Here is a 24,500-nt window from a genome sequence, read left to right as displayed (position 1 = left end):
GCCTACTGAAGCTTTAAGTAGGCCCACAATACTTTGAGTACATGTACTTAGTTACATCCTGACTATTCAGCATGTGAGTCTGGGCCCAGTGTGAATGCCACGTCTTAGAGGAGCAATGATGTAAACCGAGAAGACATATCGATTATTCATCGTTTTCTTTGTGTGTCTGCAGTTTGTTTTCCTACCTACCTCAGATAAAATGAGGTATTGCATACCGTTATTAGAACAATCCCTCCTGTACTGTATAGATTGCATGAACGGAGCCCTGCAGGTGGTTTTTAACAAGCCACTAGAATTATACCAGAAGAAGGATTTTTATGGAAGTATGTTTTTTCACCTATTTGTGAATGGGAAGTAAAACCTGCATTGGGATTTAATGCCCCCCCCTCTATGCATTGTTATTTTCTCTATTAGTGTGGCAGAAATTTGTGGCAGCAACATGGGATTACATTTCTCAACTGAACACTACAAAGCAAAACCCGATCCGCTGCTACAGTATTACGTAACAGCCGGTGACATAACTCCCTCCAGCCTGGGACGGTCAGGGCGCACGGAGAGAGCGCAGGGAGGGAGGGAGGAGGGGGGAGAGACCGGGGCGCACGGCCGGTCCAGCTGCACTCTCTCCTCTCTAGCTGCCTCGGGGGGAATTAAATTATTTCAAAACAACCACACAAGAGGAGGTGTACTGTTGGAACAAAAAGGGAGACTGACAGAGAGTGGTATGAAGATGAAGACGACCGAGGTTTGGGTCCCTCTGTGAGGACAGAAAGGAGGCGAGATGGCAGTGCATGTTTTCAAATGCCTGCGCCGGCCTGGGCGCTAGAACAACCCAACAGGTAGTATGAGCTTTGAGTTCTGTGCACGTTACCGTCTGAGTCAAATGGTGGCAGGTGCAGGTGGAGTTCAAAACCGACTGACTGTGTGTTTGTGTGTGTGTGTGAGGTGTGTGAGTGTGCAGGGCCACCCAGTGTTTTGACAGGAGAGTTATGGAATATGAGGAGCCCAACGTGCCCCCCGCTGACAACTCCATCAAAACAGGTAAGAGGATCCATCACTGAGGTTTTAATGCTGCAGCATGTGTGGGCTTATTTGAACTGTGATGCCTCTGCAAAGTAGCATGCAACTTGTTTTTAGCAATGTAAAGCTGATTTTGAGGTCATGCATTTTAAAGTGTTATTTTTGTGTTTTCTTCTACACAAAGCAAGCCAATTATCTCCCAGCATGCTATGCTTTGCCCACTCCCACATCTATATCTCCTCCTTCTTCACTCTTTCTCTCCTTCTGCTCACTTTACCTCTGCACTCTTTCTGTTTCTGTCTTCTTCCCTGTCACAGTGTTCACTATTATCTTCTTTCTTTCTCCACTCTCATCCAATCGTTAGCCCATTAACCCTCCTCATCTCTTTCACTGGAGTGTGGTTAAGGTGCTGTGAGTGGGTAAGAATGGCAGTAAGCCGGAGTAATCCTCGGGGATTAGTTCTTATTTTTGCTTCTGTTTTTGGTCAATGCTTTACTATTCAAAGCCTCTCCCCGGCTAACATCAAACTGTTGGCAGTCACTTGAGATAAGACACTGTAGTGTATAATCAGCCTTTTCACTGTTATAATTGTATTTACTACTGTGTAGAAGGCAAAGGCCTCTGCAAAAACATGTAAGAACATGTGCCCTGTGTGAACTACAATGGACCTCTGTCTCTCCTGTTTTTTTTTATGTGAAACCATCTGCATGTGTCCGATGGTTCAAGGTTGGGGAGTGAAAGAATAGAGAAGGGGATGTCAAAAAGTGTATGAAAAAGGGCATGTAGGATGCCATGGTGAGGATTCTCCCACTCTGCAGACTGGGTGCCTCATCTCTTGAGTAAACAAACAAGGAACTCAAGAAAACGGTGTCTTCATTTGCTTATTGAAAAAACACTACAAATTCTTGTTCCTCTGCCACAGAAACCCACTGTACACCTTCCTACTACTCTCATATACAGTAGCATGGTGACACAGTTTGCTTCAGTTTACCTGCACTGCTTCACTAATGGATGTGAAGTGCAGAGTGAGAGTCTTTATGTTGTAGTGGTGGAACAGGATCTATACCCTTTACTAACGTAAATGTAGCAGGATCATACCCACACTATCATACTTTTAAGTATGCCAGAAAGAGATTTAGTATGTCCCAATTAAGGCTGTCCCGAATATCATTTTTGGGCTCCGAAGCTTTGGTGAGAAATATTCGAAGGTATTCGAAGGTATTCGAAGGTATTCGCAGCTCGCGGAGCAGCGTGGCGCAGCAGGGTGACATATTCTTCTGTCCGTCTTTCTCTAACAGTGCATCTGTAGTTTTTGTACGCAAACAAATTTATCTTTGGTACCATTTTTTTCAAACTGCCTGCTGCTCAGAAACGTATCGTTAGTCCTTCATGGTTTTCTCCTGCAACTTGATTGGATGCTGTCAGATTGGTTCAAACAAAGTGGATCTGTGGAAGTGTCGACTTGCTGGGAATGAACAGCATTAACGTTAGTTGATTCAGGAAATGAATTGATTAGTGGCACACTTTTTAAATAATATACTTTAAAATCTTTGGGCTTGGGGGGAAGGTTCAACTGAAGTCACGAGTCACATGGTGTTAAAGTCCAAGTTGAGTTGCAAGTCTTTTTTGATTTAGTCGAGTCTAAAGTCATCCACTTTGTGACTGGAGTCTGACTGGAGTCCAAGTCATGTGACTCGAGTCCACACCTCTGCCAAAAGTACCAAGATTTCCTACTGCATCCGGTCGCATTTTGCAGTATGCAAGCCAGCATGCTTTTCTGGCTATTCTGACCCACAATCCTCTGTGCAGCGGAAGATACGTTACATCGACTGAGCTGTCGAGAGAGCACAGACAGATGACTCATGACAACACTAATTACAGATGCCGTTGGATATATGAGCAAGAGGGTCAAAGATCAAGGCGCCATATTATGATGAAGTAGTAGCGTATGTCACAGTTTTATGCATACTGCTTGCAACAGTACATACTTTGTAAGGGCAGCTGCAGTGCGCACTAAAAGTAAAAAGAAAAACGATGCGATTTGGAACGCAGCCACATTTGAATAATATTCCATTACAAGTCAATGTCTTGCATTTTAAACCTCACCTAAATGGACAGTTCACCAACGCCAGCGATACTGAGCTATGCAGATAGCTTTGGTTACTTACATTTAGTTGTACAATAGTACAAAGATAGAGATTAACTGAGAGGAAACTAGCAAAAACAGATATTAAGTATTTATCTTAGATATATGTGTTACACAGATATGGTCCAATGTGTCTTTTTATATCGCCAAGTTCAATTTAAATTGAAATGTAAAACCCTTCAACCTCACTGTTCTGACTTGAGCCAGTCAAACTCATGCTGTGCAGCCAAACATTGTTCAAACCCACAGAATTTTATCTTAAATCCTTATAAAGATGTCAGCGTTTCCAAATATACCAAATATGATTGATATCAATTTGGGGGAATTTTGTCTGAAATGATGCATAGCTGGAGCTGGAACCACACGACGCACAATACTGCACGACAGAGTGGAAAATATCATTTTAACAACCACAAAGCTCTATATGGGGTTAAAGGATTATGCAAAAAAACAACATCAGCTAATTTATCGGATACTGGAACTGCTGTAATGGTGTTTCAATCTGGTTAAAGTGGAGTTTCAGTGTGGTTGTACTGTTTTTCATACTGCTGAGATGGCTCTTCTTAAGGAGATGAGTGTCTTGGTTTTAGTGGCTGTTGTGGGTGTCTTCTCATTATTTTCGAGTGCTGGGTTTGAGTCTCTGGTGCTGCTCCACATCGCATTTCCTCCTGCCTGTAGGGCAAAACTCTGCTGCTGTTCATTATTGGATACAAACTGTCTGTGGCGTCCCTCAGGGATCTATTATGGGTCCGATATCCTTCTCCATATACTCTATGTGTTATTCTACAGTCATTTGTGAGCGTAATATCTCTCTGTAAACCAAAGTGATATCAAGCATCTGACCTCTTGGGCTGTCTGCTAATTTTTTGCAACTTAATACAAATTAAAGCTGAAGTAGGCGAGATTGGAGCAAATATGATTAATAAAATATATTTTTATGAAATGGTCGCTATATCATGACAGTAGTACATGAAACGGGTAACCTGAAAAAAATCATGTGCCTCTGTCCTGCGGTGCTCCTAACGGCATCTGCAAGCAGCCATTGTAAAATCTGGTGAAGGAACACCAAGTTCCGATCACATGACCGAAGAACAGCCAATAGGAATGCTCTCTCTCTGAAATGACCTGTGATTGGTCAAGATTTTTTAAAGCCTAAAACAGAGCCATGAGGAGGTGCAGAAGTCTAGTTTTCTCTCAGAACACTTGAATTACAATATGCTGAAAGGTTATTATGGAATCTTTGCCCAATGATGCCAACAATATACTGCCTACTGCCACTTTAATTTGAGGACCAAAAATACTTTCAGTTCTAAAATTCACAACCATTTTGTTTCTTTCTACTGATGTATTTTGAAACTCCTTAAAGTAATTTTTTTAACACTTATAGGCCAACGTGTTTTAACAAACAGTAATGTATTTTTTCCTTCAAAAATTCCCCAAAATGCCTTTCTTATTCACCATAAAACTGCGAATCCTGCTTTTGTTTTCTATCACACAATGACACCGTGTCTTTTTCCAAAGTGAAATGAACGAGCAAATGCATGTGTTTCCAAATTTAACATCAAACAAATGTCTGCACCACACTTTCAAAGCAATGCACAACAGAAAATATACACACTGTTCCTTTAACAGCAAACACTATAGACAATATAATCATTCTTCCTTTAATGTACTACAACAACAAATATGTATTGTCCCATTCAGAAAGGAAGAGGTATGTATGGCACCTTTAAACAAGCGGCATAGTAAATATGTATTGTCCAATACCGTCCATACTGCCATTATTTATTTAACCTTGAATGCACTTCACTCTTGCTTCAATGTCGTCACACATATAGTATTTATGCACAATTACATATGTAGTTTTGTTTTAAATATTCAATATTTTGTTATTATATATTGACATTTTTTGTTATTTTTGTAAATGACTTTCTTACATTTTTTATGATTTATTTGCTTATTTATTTAACACGTTATCCCGAACATCAAAGACTTAAAACACCGTCTGCATTTTTGACTTCTTTTACACTACATATGTTACATTGGCATGAAGGTTGAAGAGTACTGAGAAGGTAATAAAGTAGCTAATCTGACTTTTTTTTAAATATATTTACATTTAGTATGTTTTCTGCGCTGTATGGATCATGTTTTGTGTTCAGGCGAAGTTGTCGGCCTGCTCTCTGGGTTCATTGGTCTTCAGTGCTGTTATGTAACGCAGCAACTGTCACTTCAGCAGTCAGCTTAGATGTCAGAGTGTAGAGTTAGTGAGATTTTGACTGATGAGTGGAGTTGATGTTTGTGCCTCTGTAATCATGTAGTCATGTACAGTGTGTGTGTGTGTGTGTGTGTGTACGTGGTGGTGGGTTTATGGCCTGGCTGGCAGGTGTTACTTGCTAAATGAGTACACGCTGGGTCACATTTAGTTTGTACAGAAGCCGATGTTGTTTGTGATTGCATTAGATTCTTTTCCCACCACAAACCACCGTCCGCAAACCGTTCCATTCGGTGTAGAGATCACCTTTAATATGTTAAAATCGTTAATGCCACATTTCAGAAATGACAGTGGCGTAGCCTGAAAATCAGTGTGTTGCAGGCGACTTTAAATCATTTAACCTGGCTCATTCTTTTGATAAGTATGTGACTTACCAAAGAACAAAATCAATCATCAACAAACAGCTTTAATCTTTTAAGTGTGGTCATCAGATAAAAAAAAACTGGGGCATCAAAGTTGACGTACTAATATTGCATTTCAAAATTTCAAATTTCTTTAACGCATTAAAGCAACTTGCAATTTTTAGGTTGTAGCGGTCTCAGTTTTGGTACCAACCATGTCATACTAGCTTGTCATGAAGGAGGCTAAATAACACTCTAAACTGTCATGGCTATTTTCAAAGGGGTCCCTTGACCTTTGACCTCAAGATATGTGAATGAAAATGGGTTCTATGGGTATCCACGAGTCTCCCCTTTACAGACATTCCCACTTTATGACAATCACATGCAGTCTAGTAGTATAGTCAAGTCAGCACACTGACACGCTGACAGCTGTGGTTGCCTGTTGGGCTTGAGTTTGCCATGTTATGATTTGAGCATATTTTTTATGCTAAATGCAGTACCTGTGAGGGTTTCTGGACAATATCTGTCATTGTTTTGTGTTGATAATTGATTTCTAATAATAAATATATACATACTTTTGCATAAAGCAGCATATTTGCCCACTCCCATGTTGATAAGAGTATTAAATACTTGACAAATCTCCCTTTAAGGTACATTTTGAACAGAAAAAAATGTGTGAATAATTTGCAATTAATCGTGATTAATCATGGACAATCATGCGATTAATCGGGATAAAATATTTTAATTGATTGACAGCCCAAAAAAAATTCGTAAAAATTATCTTAATATATTTTAGGGAAGACGCTGCTGTGCATTTCTATACCTTACTAAAGAAAAGAAGGACAATCAGTCTTCAAACTCCTCACTGAAACCATATTAATGCAATACTTAATGTAATTGTTTAACATAATTAATTTTGGAAACATTTAAAACCAATCAAACAACTTTAGAAAAAATGCTCTCAATTTAATTTCTTTAATTTAATCTAAAAAGTTCCTTTTTAAGTATGATTTCATTCAACATAAATCTACCATCTATCTATTACGTTTTATTAAGCAATCCCCTTCGACCATTGCTCAGTTAGTGTTGAAATTTCTTTACATTTTCCGCGTGTGCGTGCACTGCTCTGCTTTCATTCCATGCTTTCTGCTTATGAAGCAAAACTGATTTGATGAGGGGAGGAAAACAGTGGAAACCACAGAGGGCCTGATCTGGCGTCAGACAAAGACCGGCTAGCTCTACGTCTTCCATTGATGCTTATCTCCCCTGCATTCAAACCTCTCTGTGTCTCACACACACATGCAACTCCAGAAATAACCCCGTTGGTTCAGAAGAATCGACCCTCCACGCGTTTACTCACACTCACTGCAATTCAGACTTTCTCACAATTGCGGTCAAACAGGCAGGCAAAAAAGAAGACTCATTGCTTCACAGACACCCACCTTCCTCTGCCTTTATCTCCTGTGTGTGTGTGTTTTTATGTGTGTGTGGGTGCCGAAGAGTCACACAAACATAATGTAGACAAACAAACAGCGTAAATAGGAATTCTCTAATTTAACCTCTCGTTATCAGTAAGGCTTCTTATATGTCTGCAGGCAGAAAAAACACAGAAAAAACAGTAGTGTGTTCTGAAAACGATGCACCAAACTGCCATTAAAGAACTCCATGAGGAGCTGACAGCTGAATCAGTAACTTGAACCCGGGGTGTTAGTTTCTGTCACATTTCATAGTTTCATTTAATCCCTCGATTAAACGCCAACCACCTGTTTTTCATTTTCAGGATTTCACACATAGTTAGATGCTCATTTGCAGATTCAATAGCTTTCGATGTTACATTCGAGCATCACATTGATTTAAGCTGTCAGCTAACCCTGCTACAGGTCAGGTTTCAGTGGTGGAAGTATTCAGATCAGCTGCTCAAGTAGCAATACCTAACAATACGAAATTTAGTCAAAGTAAAAGTCGTGTATGTAACATCTTACTTAATAGCTTACTAGCAGAAGTTTTGGCAAAAAAATGTACTTCAAAAATAAAAGTACTCATTATGCAGAACTCCCCCTGTCAGTGTTATATTTTCTATTATTGAATCGTTATTATTGGTTCATTTACATGTAAGCAGTACTTTCATGTTGTAGTTGTTTGGTACATTTCTCTGTGAAATGTATCAAAGTGTAAAGTAGAGGGGAAATTCTTCTTCTTCTTAGTCGACTAACAATCATACGATATTGTCGACTTATAGATTAGTTGATTTAATCGACTGATCTGTAAAAGTTTCTCCACAAAGAATCACACAAAAGCACCACTTTAAATCATCTGTTTACCAGAGATGTGCTCATAAGTTTCTTGGAAATAAGTCATTTAGCGTGAAAAATCATAAAAAACAACCAATCAACTTGACGACCGATTGGTCGACTAATCGAATAAGAATGGGCAGCCCCAGTAACATAGCAGAAAACACTCAAATCAAGTACAAGTATATAAAAACTCGAGTACATTACTTGAGTAAATGTAGCTATCTTCTAACACTGGTAGGATTTTAAAAAACCCAGATTAAACCCTCTTTAAAAAGTACCAGTGTGCTGTTTAGTCCTGGTTCAGTTTGGGGTTTAGCCTGAGTTTAATCTGTAAAGCTCCTGAGTAGCTACACTGCATGTTGTGTTTCTGTTTCTAAATTATTATGTTATATAGATAGTACAGCTTTTAGTAAAACTTACTCACTAACTACATTTTTTTCTCCCTCAGGAGGAGCCGTGTCCAAGAAGACTCATTTGAGTAAGTTCTCTGTGAAATACTGTGTGTTAGCGTGTGTTTGTGTGTGTGTGTGTGTGTGTGTGAGTGAATGTGGTAATGACATTGCTAGTGTTTGTGCTAGATATTTGTGCATGCACTGTAGTTTACTTCATAGTTAGTGAACATACAACATTGCACCTGTACAGCAAAACACGCGAACACACACAGACTGTGGTGTCGCTGGAGTTGGGCCATTAGCAACACAGTGTGCGTGTGTGTGTGTGTGTGTGTGTTGCACCTGTGATGCCCCCATCACACACACACACACATGCACACACACACCGCATACACACAGTGATGCAAATACCACCTACTATGGCTTTGGCACTTTGGCATCTGAGTGCAGATGACAGCGATAACATCTCGTCTTTTTTTAACTTCTTGGGTTTAACACTTTCTGCCACAACTTTAGCACACCTGGGTGTGTTATCGAGCATGGAGATGCTGTGAGTAACACACTGCCAACCTTCATGTTAGGTGGTGTGATGATAAACGAATATTGAGCATAAACAATGATGATTTTATAATGTATTATTTATCGTTTATGATTTGTTGCCTGTGAGTGAGAGCACGTGTGCAGTATGTAAAACCAGACTGAGTGGAGGAATCATTTTGGATTTTGTTTTGGAAGTTAGTAATGTTGAAATGTTTGGAGCATCAGTCAGGTGCTACAGATGGAGGGATGATAGAGGGAGAGAAAGATAACTAAATATAAAATACTGTACTTAACTATAAGTTTGAAGCATTTGTACTATACTTGATTATTTCCCCTTGCTGCTACTTTCTACTTGTTCTCCACTACATTTAATAGGAAATATATTTTACATACAAAACATATGACTACCTTATAAAATATGATGCATTGTTATAGATTAACAGTCAAAATGAGCTCCACCTCAGCTGCAGCACTTAAATGCTGCTTACATCTTAATGCATAAGTAATAATCCAGTAATTTGATATAACGCATTATTTTACTTTAAAACACATTTTACTGGCAGCACTATTTCACTTCTACGTAAGTAAAATTCAGAGCTTTTACTTATAAGAGAGTAATTTATTAGTGTGACTTATTACTGTCGGTGTACATAAACAACCATGTGCATCACAAGCATCAACAGGACAACTTAAAAGTGTGAGTTAGAGTATATAAAATCTAACTTTACTGATATCTTTCTGTAACTTACTCACTTATTCCTGTTGAGAATGGTTTGATTTAAATTCTCAGGGAGTCTTAAAGGTGCCAGACACTATAAAGCAGATTTTCTTAACGTGTGGTGTAGAGTGAGGGGGTGAAGGATAACAACAAAGGTATAAGGAAAAAGTACCTTGAGAAAAAAAGCATGGGCAGGGGACAGTCCCCCCTTTCTTTTGTCTCTGTCTCCTCTCTCTCTCTCTCACGCTGACAAGGAAAGTGAGGCGGTGTCTGACACTCAAAAGTCTGAATAAGTGTGCTGAAGCTGCAGTGAGCGCCCGACCTGACTCGCAAGAGGACGAACCAAAAAAAAAAGAGATCGAAAGATTAGATGGTGCGAAAAACGTGTCGAAAAGAAACAGTATTGTTAGACAAAGTGAGAGGACGAGTGAGTTTGTGAAAGTGGGACAAACGTCTGAGACGAGTGGAGGAGTGAGGATGATGCGAGGTAGGGATGAAGCTCTTTGGTGTGTGTGTGTGTGTGTGGGGGCAGTCCAGTCAAAGATATCTTATCAATCAGATCAATTGCATGTTTTTGGTCAAGGTTTATCCCTAATCCACTCTGATTAGATAGTTTATTGATGATATGACTGTTACCTGATACTTCTGATGCATCATCTTGTTATCATGACGTATAATAATGTCACGTTTAGCTTTTAATCAAACCCCTGAAATAACTGTGTATTCATGCACCTATACTCTGTGGCTTCAAACACATCAACTTTATCAGGTTGTGTGATGAAGCCTTTTTAGTTCAGGTTTTCCCTTTTCCTTTTCAATGTAACTCTGGGTGGAATAGTAAAACCTTCTTGAAGTTCAAAGTAGCTCCAAGTTTCACAATTTTGCACTAATGTCAAGCTAATTTAGATTGTTTATTTTATGTTTAAGCTTTAAGTGGCTCTATAACAGATGTTTAAAGTACACCTTATGAAGGCAGATGTTCTCATTTGTTTTGGAACTTAATTGAGTCTCTCCAGAGTTCTTGATTGGCTGACTGTTGGGTACGTTCACATCGATACATGTGTGTTTCAGTTTGGTAACATGACTCAAATGTATCTCCCTTTGATGGATTTAAGATTTGAATCAGGTCTCCCACACACACCTCAGACACGCAAGTTAAAACGTACACTTTTTCAACAACAAATTTCATATGTTTTTAGTTGATCTGCAATCTACCTTTTGTTTGGCGTCCTCATATTTGATGATAAGTAATATAAATTAACAAATTAAGACTCAAGGGACCGGGCTATGATATGAAATTTCAGATGTTACGAACCATTTTTGCAAACACTTCCACCGAATACTTAAAAACGAAAGAGACAGGAAAACAGGATGCTTCACAACCGCAGTGCATCAGTTTGAATGGACTGACTTCACACACATACAGTAGACAGGATGCAGAGGAAATGCTGATATTATTGTGAAAATGTGATAATGAAAATGATTTAAAAAATATATTTCCTACCTAAAGTAATTCAAAATGAGTAGAGTAAAAACTCAACACACAGGGGAAGAAGAGACAAACGATGAGAAATGATTGTCTGTGCAAGTTGCTTACACACTCTTTCTGTCTTGCAACATGCAAACACACACGCACACACACACGTATAGATGCAGAAGCACACACAGCTGCTTTTTAGATGGCGCTGTAGATACAGCATATCTCAGCCCTGCAGCTGTGTGTGATAATGGCAGAGAGAAAAGGAGGCTCCAATTGCTGTAAATACAACTTTTTCTGCGCTTCACGTCAGCAGTAAACATTTAATTCTCTGGTGCTACACAGTCACAGTGGGCTTGATGCCATCAGAGTTTACGCTCACACACATTTCATACGGCTTTGTTGTTGTGTTCGGGGGGATTCCTGTGTAGATTTTTATACAGTTTCTTTATCAGAAAGGATTTCCTTGTTCCTCTGCAAAGCACTTCCAAAGCAGCTAAAAAGCGGTTGGCTTCAGATCAAAGCTAACATCAAAATCGCAGGTGACACATTCCCCCCAAAAATATGGTAAAAGAAATACAACACTTGAGCTGATTCATACCCTCTGCTACTGTCAAAACATGAGCTCTTTCAAAACACCCCCAAATTCAGCCGGCACTTCAAAGTAAAGTATGGTAAATGGTTTTCAGATCAGCTTTGATAATTCCCTTTTTCTCAGATAAGGTACCATAGTAGGTAGTTGTTCTCACTTTGTTGTTGTCAAATAATGAATGAAACTCAGTAGTGACAAAGTTCTCACATTTATGTAACAACAAGTACAGTTTGAGTCTTAAACAGAAAGATATTTAACACCTGTAGACCTGCAGTCAAATAATATGTAACCAGAAATGTTTAGTAACTAAATATTCAACACTGAAGAATTGTAAGTTTTTCTTTTATATATATATATATATATATATATATATATTAAAATACCTCAGTCATTATTGCCAATAATTTTTATTTTATGATGAATAGTTCTGTTGTTTTTTAGAGTTTTTAGATCCTTAAATACAGATTAGATAGATCAAGAAATTCTCGTAAAGGAAATTAATTCAGACTTTTCATATTTCATTTTGTTTCAATAAGTCAGAGTAATTTTTAGAGCTTTTACAGATCCAGATCCAGATAAGCTTTGCACGGCAGGATCAATAAACATAACGTTGGATTTGGTGAGACATATACCTTTAACTTATTTTAGAATGAGAAAAGCCTGCATTTTATACATTACAATTATGTATACTATTTTATTTTGTTAACTAAAAAGATGTCGCAATTCACATCCCCAAATACATTTTTATACAATATAAAATATACTGTGGTTATGTGTGTGAAGATGAATGTTTTAAACGTCTTAAGATACTAAATTAAAATCTTTAACGTATAATCAATTACAGTAAATTGCGACACCAACAAAAAAGCTTTTTAATTATAAAAAATAGAATTATTATTTAAATAATTTTACGTAAGTTATGAAAACATTTAACTTGCAGTGGTGTTGTAGATAATTTAATGATCATAAATTGTGTACTATCCTCCTAACCTAAAGGTTTAATAACATATTGTTCGAAAACTTTAAGACAGTTGATCTCTCACAAACACACAATCTGTTTGTTAATCTATATGTGTGTGTTCGTGCGTGTGTGGTGTGTGCGTGTGTGTGTGTGTGTGTACAAACTTTGTTTGCACTCTAGCTTGCGTATGTACCAAAGGTAAGCTTCCGTCAGAGGAAAGTTGAGGTTTTTTGTCCGTTTACAGTGCAAAGAACATACTGCTGACGGGGTGATTTTAGGCAGAGACTGACGAGAGTGGCAATCAGCTATCTGTATTGCCCCCCCCCACCCCACACACACACACACACACATACACACCAACAGTTTCAGGCGAAAGTGATGAGAGTACTGAAATCTGAAATAAACTCTTTCTAGGTTAAAATCCAGAGATCAAAACTTTCCTCACATTTTTCTTTTTTTCCCCGTATGATTTCTTCAGTATATTTTAGCTGATATATATATATATTGATATATTGCCTTTTCATTCTTGAGTGATGGGATTTATCATATTAGGAGGTAGCACTCTTGAGACACTACGCTTGAGAATCACAAAAATTGAGAACCGAGGTTATTGTCCAGCGTTCGGCAGGAAATCGTTACGCTCACAAGAAACCTGTGAATGTTTCGTAATCTCTATTCGCTGTTATACACGGTAGCATCCGTTGTTCGTACGACAACTCTGACAAATGTACTTTTTAAGTCATTGATAACTCTCAATCCTGATCAAAAGACGTAAATCAGTCCATCTCTGTGTGGCAGCGTCTTGGTTGCGGAAGCGTGGGTGGTGGCACTCTTTTATTTTGACAGACAAACCAGAACATTTCCACCACTGTGCACTACTGTACTCATCTAAACATCTTCACTTCTTAACACCATGTCGCTCATAATGCATCGATTTTTAGGAATTTAAATTGATTGGATTAGTTGTTTTGTTTTCTCACTTTGTGTGGTGAGTTCATGGTTGGTTTCATAATGTACGATGTTTCTGGAACACAGTGGAAATATACAACTTTGAGGGTTTGTCAAGAGAAATTGTAAGATCTACAGTAGAAATATATTTTTAACCTAATTAATTGGGTCATGCTGAGCGGTTGAGCAGGCCCGCCACATGAGCGTAAACCAATATCTGCTATTTAGTCATTTGCTAGTAAAGGTGTAGTTTCCTACGAAGCAATAGACGTCTTTTATGCTTTAGCTCTGATATAAACCAGGATTTATTTGCTACATATATACATATAATTCACCATTACATATTTAAAAAATCCATAAAAACCTGTAAATATTTAACATAAGCACTGCACACCCCCGTGTTTAGAGTATAACTGCATATTTTTTTTGTCATATGCACAGATTCACAGATTGAAACAACGCCTATAGTCTAAGACTAGACGTCTAATAAACTTTCACTTTTCAACCTTTAATAACTTAATTTAAACTAAACATCTACAGACACATCTATTAAAACATTTAAACATTCTATTAAACGTACATTAGTGTAAAACAAGCACTGTTTTTCAGCCATATTCACACAGACACAATAACCCTTCTCCGTCACTGACAAAGACACTAATGGAAGAAATAAAAGTGGTTTTGTTCTTTTTCAGTATTTTATCTCTCGATCTCTCTCACACACACTTATATGCGCATGCACACCAGGAGATGCTGGGTTTCATTGGTCTAAGCCTGTGGCTGGAGATAACAAGATGAGACCAGAAAAGAAAGCTCAGAGGAGCTTCAGTGGTTATCTGCTGTTAAGTTAATTTCCACTCACATACAGCATACTGGTGTTTGGATGCAGATTCCCTGTTTTGCAGGTGTGTTTTTTATAAGTTTGCCACCAAAAAAGAAGTTGTGATTTTTTTTAGCTGCTTTAGATACCGTGCTGTGTGGTTAATATCGGTGTAAGAAAATATCAATACGCTTGAGTATCGTGATATTATGTTTTGTGATACTGTATCGATTCTCAAAAACACTGTATCTATTTTTAATTAACAGTTTACATGCAGAGATTCGTGGCAGACAGGGGCTCAGATTGCACAAAATGTAGTGTTATGATGTTGGATGTTACAGGAACTGTGATAAATGCAGATCCCACTGTTCTGATTGCATAAAAAAAGTAAACTGTTTTTAGATTTTATGCATATGGTGGTGTGTTCGTTATACTGTGCCAGTTTTCCTAAAATTAGATTGACAAAAATCACAATATATCGCCTTGCTTACAGTATCGCAATATATTGAATCCAGGGCTGTCAAACGCATCAATCATATTTGTTTTAATGAAAATAATTTCTTCAATGCATTAACACCACTTGCAATTTTTAGAGTGAAGATACTAGTATCATATGAAACTAGGAAAACTAAAGAAATCCATTGGTACCAATCATGTCATGCTAGCTTGACGCCAAGGTGGCTAAATAATACTCCAAACTTACACTAAATTTTGTGAGGAAAAACTGGCATGGCAATTTCCACAGGAGTCCCTTGACCTCTGACCTCAAGATATGTGAATGAAAATGGGTTCTATGGGTACCCACGAGTCTCCCCTTTACAGACACTTTATGATAAACACATGCAGTTTTGTGGCAAGTCAGCACACTGACACACTGACAGCTGTTGTTGCCTGTTGGGCTTGAGTTTGCCATGTTATGATTTGAGCATATTTTTATGCTAAATGCAGTACCTGTGAGGGTTTCTGGACAATATTTGTCATTGATTTTGTGTTGTTAATTGATTTCGAATAATAAATATATACATACATTTACATTAATCAGCATATTTGCCCACTCCCATGTTGATAAGAGTATTAAATACTTGACAAATCTCCCTTTATGGTACATTTGTAGATTTGTACTTTGCACTACTAACTTTTTTACTAACATGTTTTTGCACTATGGAACTGTGATGCTGGAAACTTGAATTTCCCTCGGGATCAATAAAGTTACTATCTATCTATCTATCTATCTATCTATCTATCTATCTATCTATCTATCTATCTGTCTATTTTTAACAGATAAAAAATGTGTGAATCACGATAGACTATTAACAGCCCTAATTTAATCGTAACCCCCGTATCATGACACGTATCGTATCAACAGATTCTTTCCACTACACAGCCGTAGTGGTTAAGTTATCGTATAAAGATTAATCAGAGCTATGATTGCGTGGAAGGTTGATGGAGGAACAGTGTATGTGATTGAGTGTGTGTGAGTGTGTGATCAGTGAAAGGTTGTGGGTCATGGTGGATTTCCTGTTGTTTGAGGTTGACAATCAGAAGTGAAATAGAGAAAAAAAAACAGAGACCACTCATGTTCTCTCCGCCTCCTCTGCACTACAGATAGAAACGCAATCATATAGTCACAGCTCAGTAACTTTATCTCATGACTTTATATGATATTTGATGATATCAAGCTTGCAGGGAAATGCTTCTGTTGAGTTCATTGGAACCAAATCATCCAGTCATTTTTTGAAGTGTCAGTATCTTGTGTAATTTGTGACTCTAATCCTTATCATAGTGAATCTTGAGGTCAATCAATAACCTGTATTGGTAGCAGCAGCAATCTCATCTCTGTGTGTTTCTGCTTCATCACGCATGCTTGTACTCCACCTCAGACCGGCTGTCCTCCTCAGGAGCCTTCAGGCGATCCCTGTGGCACCAGATAAAGAGGGCACACACTGACACACTAACACACACTCGTGAGAAAATCTGACACAGTTATGCACGGAAACGCAAATACTACTGTATATAAACATGAGACGTACGGGCTCGTCTCGCAGAAAACAATCACACCCCTCCAGTGCTTTTGTGGAAGGAAGAGAGAAGATGACATGAATAGATAAAAGGAGTCTATTATTAATAGAAAAAATACTGTATGCTGCTTCCTGGATGTGTCATTCAACTATAAATGTGTTATGTAATGTGGATTATACACAGCTTTCTATCATTTTATTGGAGATATGTTTTTCAGGACCTACTATAAAACTGTTCACACCTGCTACCGACACAAGTTTTTAAACGTTTCTGGTACTTTGATGATTCAAATGACATCTGATTCTGACAAAAATCGCCACTAAGCAAAAGGTTGAGGGGTGTGAGAGCTCACAGGGGCACGGTGGGGGGAGGGGGGAGAGGGGGAGGGTGGGCCATTACTGGCAGTGATGAAGGTAGACAGAGTTCATTACTGGCAGCTGTGTCCTTTATGAGCGAGATAGAGAAGGATTCACAAAGAAAGAGATGACATGAAAGAGGGACAGTCAGAGTGAAAGAGAAGCCAGTCAACCACTTGAAAGGACTCTGAGGTTGACACCTTCACATTCTCCGCCTTTCTCCATTTGCAAATATTCCACGTCCTCAGAAGACTCCTCTACTCGCCGTATTTGATGTTATTTCGTTCATTATTATTAAGGCAGGAGGTGTTTGAGAGGAAAATACCTGTTGGTCACACAGGATTTGATAGATGTTTAAGGGGAAGTACAGCACAAGACTGAAGTTCTCACAGTGGGAATTGCTTTCCAGTTGACTTCTTCTGGGTATAAATTTGCAGCGTCATTATGATGCTTGTCGGCTTATTTTACTTCTACAGTGAGAAGCTGTGTGCCCATAGAGGTTAAAATTAATGTTTTATGTAAGGGATAATGTACAGCGAGCCGGTCATTGTTGAGAAATATGTCTTTCACAACAATGATTTGCTTGCTGTACATTATCCCGCTTATTACACAACTACTTACTTAAGAAATCAATAATTTGACACAAAAACATTAGAACTGTGCCCATAGCAACGATCTGTTATACATAGCAACAGTCTGCTTTAAAGAAATAACAGACCGCAGAACTCTGTGATTGACCAATCAGAATCAAGTATTCAACAAAGCCGTGTAATAATGGATATTACAATGATTTTTTAATAAGACAACATGAGGAATTCTTTAAAGGGGACCTATTATGCTTTTGTGTTTTTTACCCTTTCCTTTAGTGTGTTATATAGTTTTTTGTGCATGTAAAAGGTCTGGAAAGTTACAAAGTCCACGCCAAAAGTAGTTACTCTCCCCTAAAGAAAAACGAAACGCCTTGCTTGAAGTCCTGCCTTTTCTCTTTTCTTCTGTACCGTAGTAACACATTTGGCCTAGCCCTCTTATAAAGCTAGTTAGAGGGCCGGTATGAGAAAAGTAAAGCGTTCTCTGAACATTAAAGCATGTCATAAACTATTATATTGTTTAATTTCATCTGGACATTTTGTCCCTCCTGATGTGTTATCTGTTATCTGTTATCTGAGTGAGTGTGAAGTTGCACCTCTGTGGAGGAAAGTAGAAGAGGGTTGCATTTGAATGTTAACACGACTGCTTTTACTTCTGTGTTTGTTCAGCCCAGATTGAAGTTATCCCATGTAAGATCTGCGGTGATAAGTCCTCTGGAGTGCATTATGGAGTCATCACTTGTGAGGGCTGCAAGGTGAGATGAGCGTCCAACACACACTTACTGTACAAGCACACACACACACACACGCATGCCTTATCAGCATTAAAGGAGCAGTTCAACATTTTGAGGATTACGCTTCGCTTTCTTGCAGATTTAGATTGATAGCATTGGCATAGATGTACATGCACATCCCATCCAAGACGCTGAGCATAAAGTGAGCAGATCATGGAACAAACAGATGTTCTGAGATTGATACCATACCCATGTCTGTTCATTCAATATGACGCTACAGCTAACAACCTGTTAGCTTAGTTTAGCATCAAATCTGGAAACGAGGGATGGGGAAACAGCTAGCAGGGCTCTGATCTGAAAAAAATAAATAATCAAGAGATCCTTTTCAAAAATGTTTGAGTATGCGTTTATGTAAAACTGTCGGCTGATGTATTATTATCAAATTGTGGTAAGTCTTAAATATCAATATTGGTATTTGCCTCAAAAACCTTGTTTCCGTTGGGCTCTGTTAACCATGCCGTACCCTCCACCCCTCAGGGATTTTTCCGGCGCAGCCAGCTGCCTACTGTTTCCTACTCCTGCTCCAGGCAGAACAACTGTCAGATCGACCGGGCCAGCCGCAACCGCTGCCAACACTGTCGCCTGCAGAAGTGCTTAGCACAGGGCATGAGCAGAGATGGTGAGACACAAACACACCAACAGACAGACAAACTGTATTCTTCACTTACAGCATTTGTGTAATTCATGTGTTCATGTTTTTGTCCTCCTCAGCCGTGAAGTTCGGACGGATGTCCAAACGTCAGCGGGACTCTCTGATCGCCGAAGTGGAGAGGCACCGACAGCAGCAGCAGCAACAGCAGCAGCTCCAAGGAGACGCCCAGTCTCTCTTGTCCTTCCCCACCAAGTCCCGTCAGGACCGCTCCCCGCAGCTCCTTCAGCCAATGGCCTCAGCCTACTCCTTCACCGGGGAGGCCGAGCTACTGTCCTACACTGCTGATGTCCACCCTTACCTGGTGTGCTCCCCGAACGAGTCGCAGGTGTCTGGTATGATCTACCGAGGCTCCGGTGTTTCTCCCACATCGAGATCCCAGGGGAGGGGGGACAACGGCGGACACCCAGACGTCAGAGGTGAGGCACTCGTGTGTGTACACTCGTCACTGTGTGCAGTTCCCTTCGTCTGCTTATTCCTCATTGGTGTGAATGCTGGAGGCGTTCACAACATATGTTATTCTACTTTAAGTTTATTTTTATTTTTCGTCAGACGACTTTTTTTGCATCGCTACTCGTTCCACATTTTTCTTCCATTCAAACATCAAAATGTGCAGCTCAATTAGGACATAATGGCTATTACTTTTCTCATTCATAACTTTCATATTTTCAGAATTATTAACCATAATTCATCAAAAATTCTCCATTGAAATGAATGGAAGACATGAATTCAGAATTTCAGCATTTTCAACTCTTCACTGCTCATTCATACTTTCACCTAGAAACTCCATTCAAACTGTAAAATGTTCCACATCTTCCGTAGATTCTGGCTATTATTCAACTTTCATTCATCCCATTTGTACTTTTTGAAATATTTTACTTTGTTTGGAGCTTGGTAAAATTCCCCTTTTTGTATGTCAACAGGAAACTAGGGATTCACCTAGTTTTTCAAAATAAAAACCCCAGAAGGTAACTTTCTTAACAGGGAACTCAGAACTAACTATTTATAATGCTTCAGCTGCTTTTCATGCAATTACAACTTTTATTTACTGATTCATAATCTTTTGATTCTGATTCTGTATCCTTCTTCATACAGATTAAAGCCAGCAATGCAGTGTAGCGTCAGCTATTCAAAAACCTTCAAATATTCCACATCTTTGATAAATTATTGGTATTATTCAACTTTTCAATGAAATTCATACAAATTTTACCCATTCCCACTTTTCCATCCATTCCTACTACTTCATCTTCTTCTCCCAACATTTAAGGCAGCATTACAGCGTAGCGTCAGCTCTTCAGCATCCAGCATTCACACGGCAATTTCTTCAGAAATTGCTTTTCTAGTTTGTCTTCTCTATTCCTTGTGTCAGGATTTGACTCCAGACAACCATCTCATGATCTGATGGCGATTCATCCCTACAACCCTCTGGAGGATCCTTATAGCCTCTACCCTCACTCTCTGAGAAACATAGGTGAGCAAACAGCGCTGTGGTATAACGTATGTCGTATTTTTAAGGGGAGACACTACAGGTAAATAGGGTAAAAACAAATTAACTAATAGAAATCGCCATGAAACTTCCTCAGGTGATTACTTACAGTAAGACAATTATTTTTTGAGTAACAAGTTTTCTAAAATGTTATGTTTAAATATGCAAATTATGCATTATCTTATCAAATGTGCTAATTTGCATACATTTCCACAACAGAAATTTTGATGAAGCTGGGTTCAAAGTACTTGTTTAATTTTGTTAAAGTGTCAGAGGTTTTTACAGAGGGGATTTTGGATATCTCTTTTATCACTCCATGAAACAGAAAATACTGTCAACAGCCATAAAAAAAAAAATTGTTTTCGCCTTGTTTTTAGGAATAAAATGTTCTATAAATCAGGCTATGAATGCTATTTGGAAAAAAAACTCTGTAAAAAACTCCAGAATATAGATAGGAATGAAATTGGAAAGTTTGGTGTGTGCAAGTGCTACTGAAGTGGAGATTTCTGCCTGAGAGTCTGAGAAAAACCTAATTTTGATAAAACAACATATAAAGATATATATTGTAAAATCACGTACATTTTGAAGACACTACAGGCTAAAAGTGAGTAAAGTCACTAAAGTGAGGAATTATCTAACGCTAACTTTGGGTGAATTTAAGAGAAATCTACAGACACAAATGTAGTAAAATAAACACCTAAATGTGAATTTTTGGATGTTTTCTTTCCACTAGTCTGAAAGAAGACATGTTATGGAAGCAAAATAGCCCAAAATCTCCAAATTGACCGGTGCATGAAAAACAATGTTTTCGCCTGGGGTTGCTCACCTTAATATTTATGAATGTTTCTTTTCTTTATTCAGATGAGCTGTGTGCCAGCATTGTGCGCTCCCACAGAGAGACCAGCCAGTACAGAGTGGAGGAGCTGCAGGCTCTAAGATGGAAACTGCTCAGCAGAGAGGAGATCCAAGCCTACCAGAGCAAAGTATGTCAACCTGATGACCAGACTTCCTTTTGCATTTGTGTGACCTTACTCAGACTGTCTCAATGCAAAACACAACATTTCACATGGCTTTAGGCTGATCTCACAGGAAGCTTATGTTCAATTTAAAGTTAATTACTTTGTTGATCCTCAAAAAAGCAGCTGCACATATGCTATAATGTTTAATTACAGTAAATACAGAGATAGAACAACAGAAGAAAGAGCAGTAGACTGGGCAATGAGGATGAGTTTATGTGGGATGAGTTAAAATTTGAGTCTCTTTTTTTGGTTGATTTGAATGTTATGTTGAAATTAAACTCACCCTACAATCTTTTTTTTTCTCTGTCTTACTCTTGCTTCCAGTCGGTGGATGAGATGTGGCAGCACTGCGCCATACGGCTGACTGATGCCGTGCAGTATGTGGTGGAGTTTGCAAAACACATCCCAGGTTTCCGTATGCTCAGCCAGAACGACCAGATTGCTCTCCTGAAGACTGGTGAGTTCACCTGTCACTTACAAGGAGTCACTGGCACCTTCAATCACAATCTAAATGCTTTTAATTTCTTTTTTAACGGATGCTTTCTTTTTCTTCCCTCCTCTCTCAGGCTCCATGGAGGTGGTTCTAGTCCGGATGAGTCGCTTCTTCAACACAGAGAACAACACCGTCTTCTTCGATGGGAAATTTGCAGGAGCTGAAGTCTTCAAGTCTTTGGGTGAGGGTTTCTCTACATACTGCTCTAACCTGAAGGCACTTCTGAAACCATTCGTGCAGTGAGAACAATATATAAATATGGTGGTTTATCAACGCTCTGTGGTTTCTTTTCTTGCAGCATGTGGAGATTTAATCGCAGCAGTGTTTGACTTTGCTCACGGTATGTGTGCTCTGAAACTCACCGAGCAGCAGATCGCTCTCTTCAGTGCACTGGTGCTGATAAACACAGGTAAGATCAACTCACCTCTCTCTCTCAGTTATGTTGCATTTTATTCCTCAGTTTTCAAACATAAAAAAGTGGGAAGACACTACAGTAGTGCCACTTGGTTACCAGCAGTATAAGAAACATATTTCAGGCTTTGCACTCTCTATCAGGAAAAAGCTATTTTATTTTGTTTACCTTTAGGAACCAGATTTTTCTTTCCTTCCTGCAGGAATTAACCAGACCAAAGAGTTAACTATTTGAAAGTATAGTTTATTAATTTTGGTCCAAATTTAGCTATTGACAAACACAATTTTAATCAATATTGCAAAAATGTTTGTACAAACTTTCACTTTTCTTTGCCCAAATAATCACCTTTTTAAAGAGGCTTCTGAGCTTTTATCCAAAATAGACATAAACAACAAAAAGATGGATAGCTGAAGTTTGTGGGATTTATTCTGGGGTTTTTTTTGTGTGTGTTAGTGTTGTTTTAAAATGTATGCATGGTTGTATATGAGTGTATGATTGTATTTGTAAATGTGTACGTGAGTATGTACAGTACGGGTGCATGTGTGTATGAATAAATGTATAGTTTTTATTTTTTATGATGTACAATCACATATAGATTTTCTATTTTTATCAATGTAAATTCTGCTTCTATTCATCTGTTAACTGTGAGCATGAATGCAAATAAACTCAAACTCAAACAAATATATCACAAAAATTGATTGACAAGTATACAAGTCATCCTTTTAGCATCCTTTCCATCACATCTTGCTCTGAGGTTTCCTTCATTCATTCCCACACAATGAGCCTCTCTGCCCCCCAGTGGCTGTTAATAGACATGGTAATATTAACAGGCCACACACTGAACCAGGACTATTCACACACGTTATGTAGAGTTTATGGTAAGGTGTTTAAATAAAACCTCCTTTGCTTTTTTTGTCTTTTATGTGCAGATCGTCCATGTCTGGAGGACAGAGGCAGAGTTCAGCGAGTGCAAAGAAGCGTGGAGTTTGGACTGACACACATTCTCCACCGAGACAACCAAGAAAGTCTAATGCACAAGGTACATGTCTCAGTACAGAGCAGATACTTCCTGTTTATTTACTTTAGCCAAACACATTATTCTTTGACTTGCATGTTCCTCACTGTAGTAGAAAGTGGAAGTCTAACTGTGTCTGACCTCCCTGCAGCTGTACCAGACGATGGCAGTGCTGCGTTCACTGTGCAGTCTGCACATGGAGAAGCTGCGCTGGTTCAGTCAGCGGTACCCGCTCACCGCTCACTCTCTGTTCCCACCTCTCTACAAGGAGCTGTTCGCCTCCGAGGCGGAGCTGCTGCCGGGGACCACTCACTGATGATTCACTATGCAAAGACACACATTGTTTTAAGTCTCGTCATTACTCCCTGACAGAATTTATTTTTCTAATGATGAAAACGAGCGAGAAAAGCACAGTAATCGTAGCGTGTTAAGTATTACATGAATTCCGTCAGAGCTCTTTGGTAGATTGTGTCAAACAGAAATTTCAATATTTTGATAGCTTTAAACTATTTTGATTATTCCAGGGAAACATTGCATTTTGTTGTTGTTGTTTGACAGCACATTGTCGGTGAGGTACAGCATTCATTTTCTCTCAGGAGGTGCTATTATGAGTTATAGTTACTGTTTCTGTTACAGTGCGTTCGAACAAAGAGATTCAAAGAGGCAGGACACTGATTGTTGTCAACTGAAGCTTTGAAATGGTAGTCCACCCAAAATCTATCTTTACAGTATAAGACTTTCAGTAGAATTAAAAGGTGACTTTGTAGCTTGCATAATATATATGTACAAATAGAAAAATAAGATAAAAAAAGACAGAAAGAATCATCCAGTAACAACAAACGTGCAGGCCGAGCCAAAAAAAACAAGAGGCGTATCATCAAGCGTCTCCCTTTGAGAAATAAACATCACATTCCAGCAGCAAAATAACAACGTCGAGCAATCAGATTAATCATTTGTGCACTCCCGATTCAACAACACTGTTACAGATGTTGATTCAGTTTCATAACATAATTAATAATCCACTTCTCCACTGTCTATTCATGTGCTCAATAGTGTGCTGCAGGGATGGCGTATTTTTGTAGGCCGACCAGGAAGTTGGCATCGCCCTGGTTCCCTCGATAAAAAGCCAAAGGCATTTTTCCATTGGGTTTT

The 24,500-nt window shown here is 38.7% G+C and overlaps 1 protein-coding gene across 3 annotated transcripts; it reads left to right on the top strand.

Annotated features, from left to right (window-relative positions):
- On the top strand, positions 1–24,278 carry rorc (RAR-related orphan receptor C). 3 transcript variants are annotated; one of them, XM_037785272.1, is made up of 13 exons: positions 1–836; positions 959–1,038; positions 8,519–8,548; positions 18,150–18,235; positions 18,752–18,893; positions 18,986–19,342; positions 20,293–20,394; positions 21,271–21,392; positions 21,753–21,885; positions 21,995–22,102; positions 22,220–22,330; positions 23,263–23,372; positions 23,500–24,278. In XM_037785272.1, exons 1-13 carry the CDS (start codon positions 799–801, stop codon positions 23,662–23,664), a joined length of 1,584 nt encoding a protein of 527 aa, XP_037641200.1. In that variant the 5' UTR covers positions 1–798; the 3' UTR covers positions 23,665–24,278. The 3 variants fall into 3 exon arrangements, with proteins under 3 accessions (XP_037641200.1, XP_037641202.1, XP_037641203.1); XM_037785274.1 differs by having other exon boundaries at positions 3–836; positions 943–1,038; XM_037785275.1 differs by lacking the exons at positions 1–836; positions 959–1,038; positions 8,519–8,548 and adding an exon at positions 9,875–10,207.
- The last annotated feature ends 222 nt before the right edge of the window (positions 24,279–24,500 follow it).

The sequence above is a fragment of the Sebastes umbrosus genome, chromosome 11 (genome assembly GCF_015220745.1).
Source record: "Sebastes umbrosus isolate fSebUmb1 chromosome 11, fSebUmb1.pri, whole genome shotgun sequence".
Taxonomy (NCBI): Eukaryota; Metazoa; Chordata; class Actinopteri; order Perciformes; family Sebastidae; genus Sebastes; species Sebastes umbrosus.
This window is presented reverse-complemented; position numbering and strand designations above follow the sequence as displayed.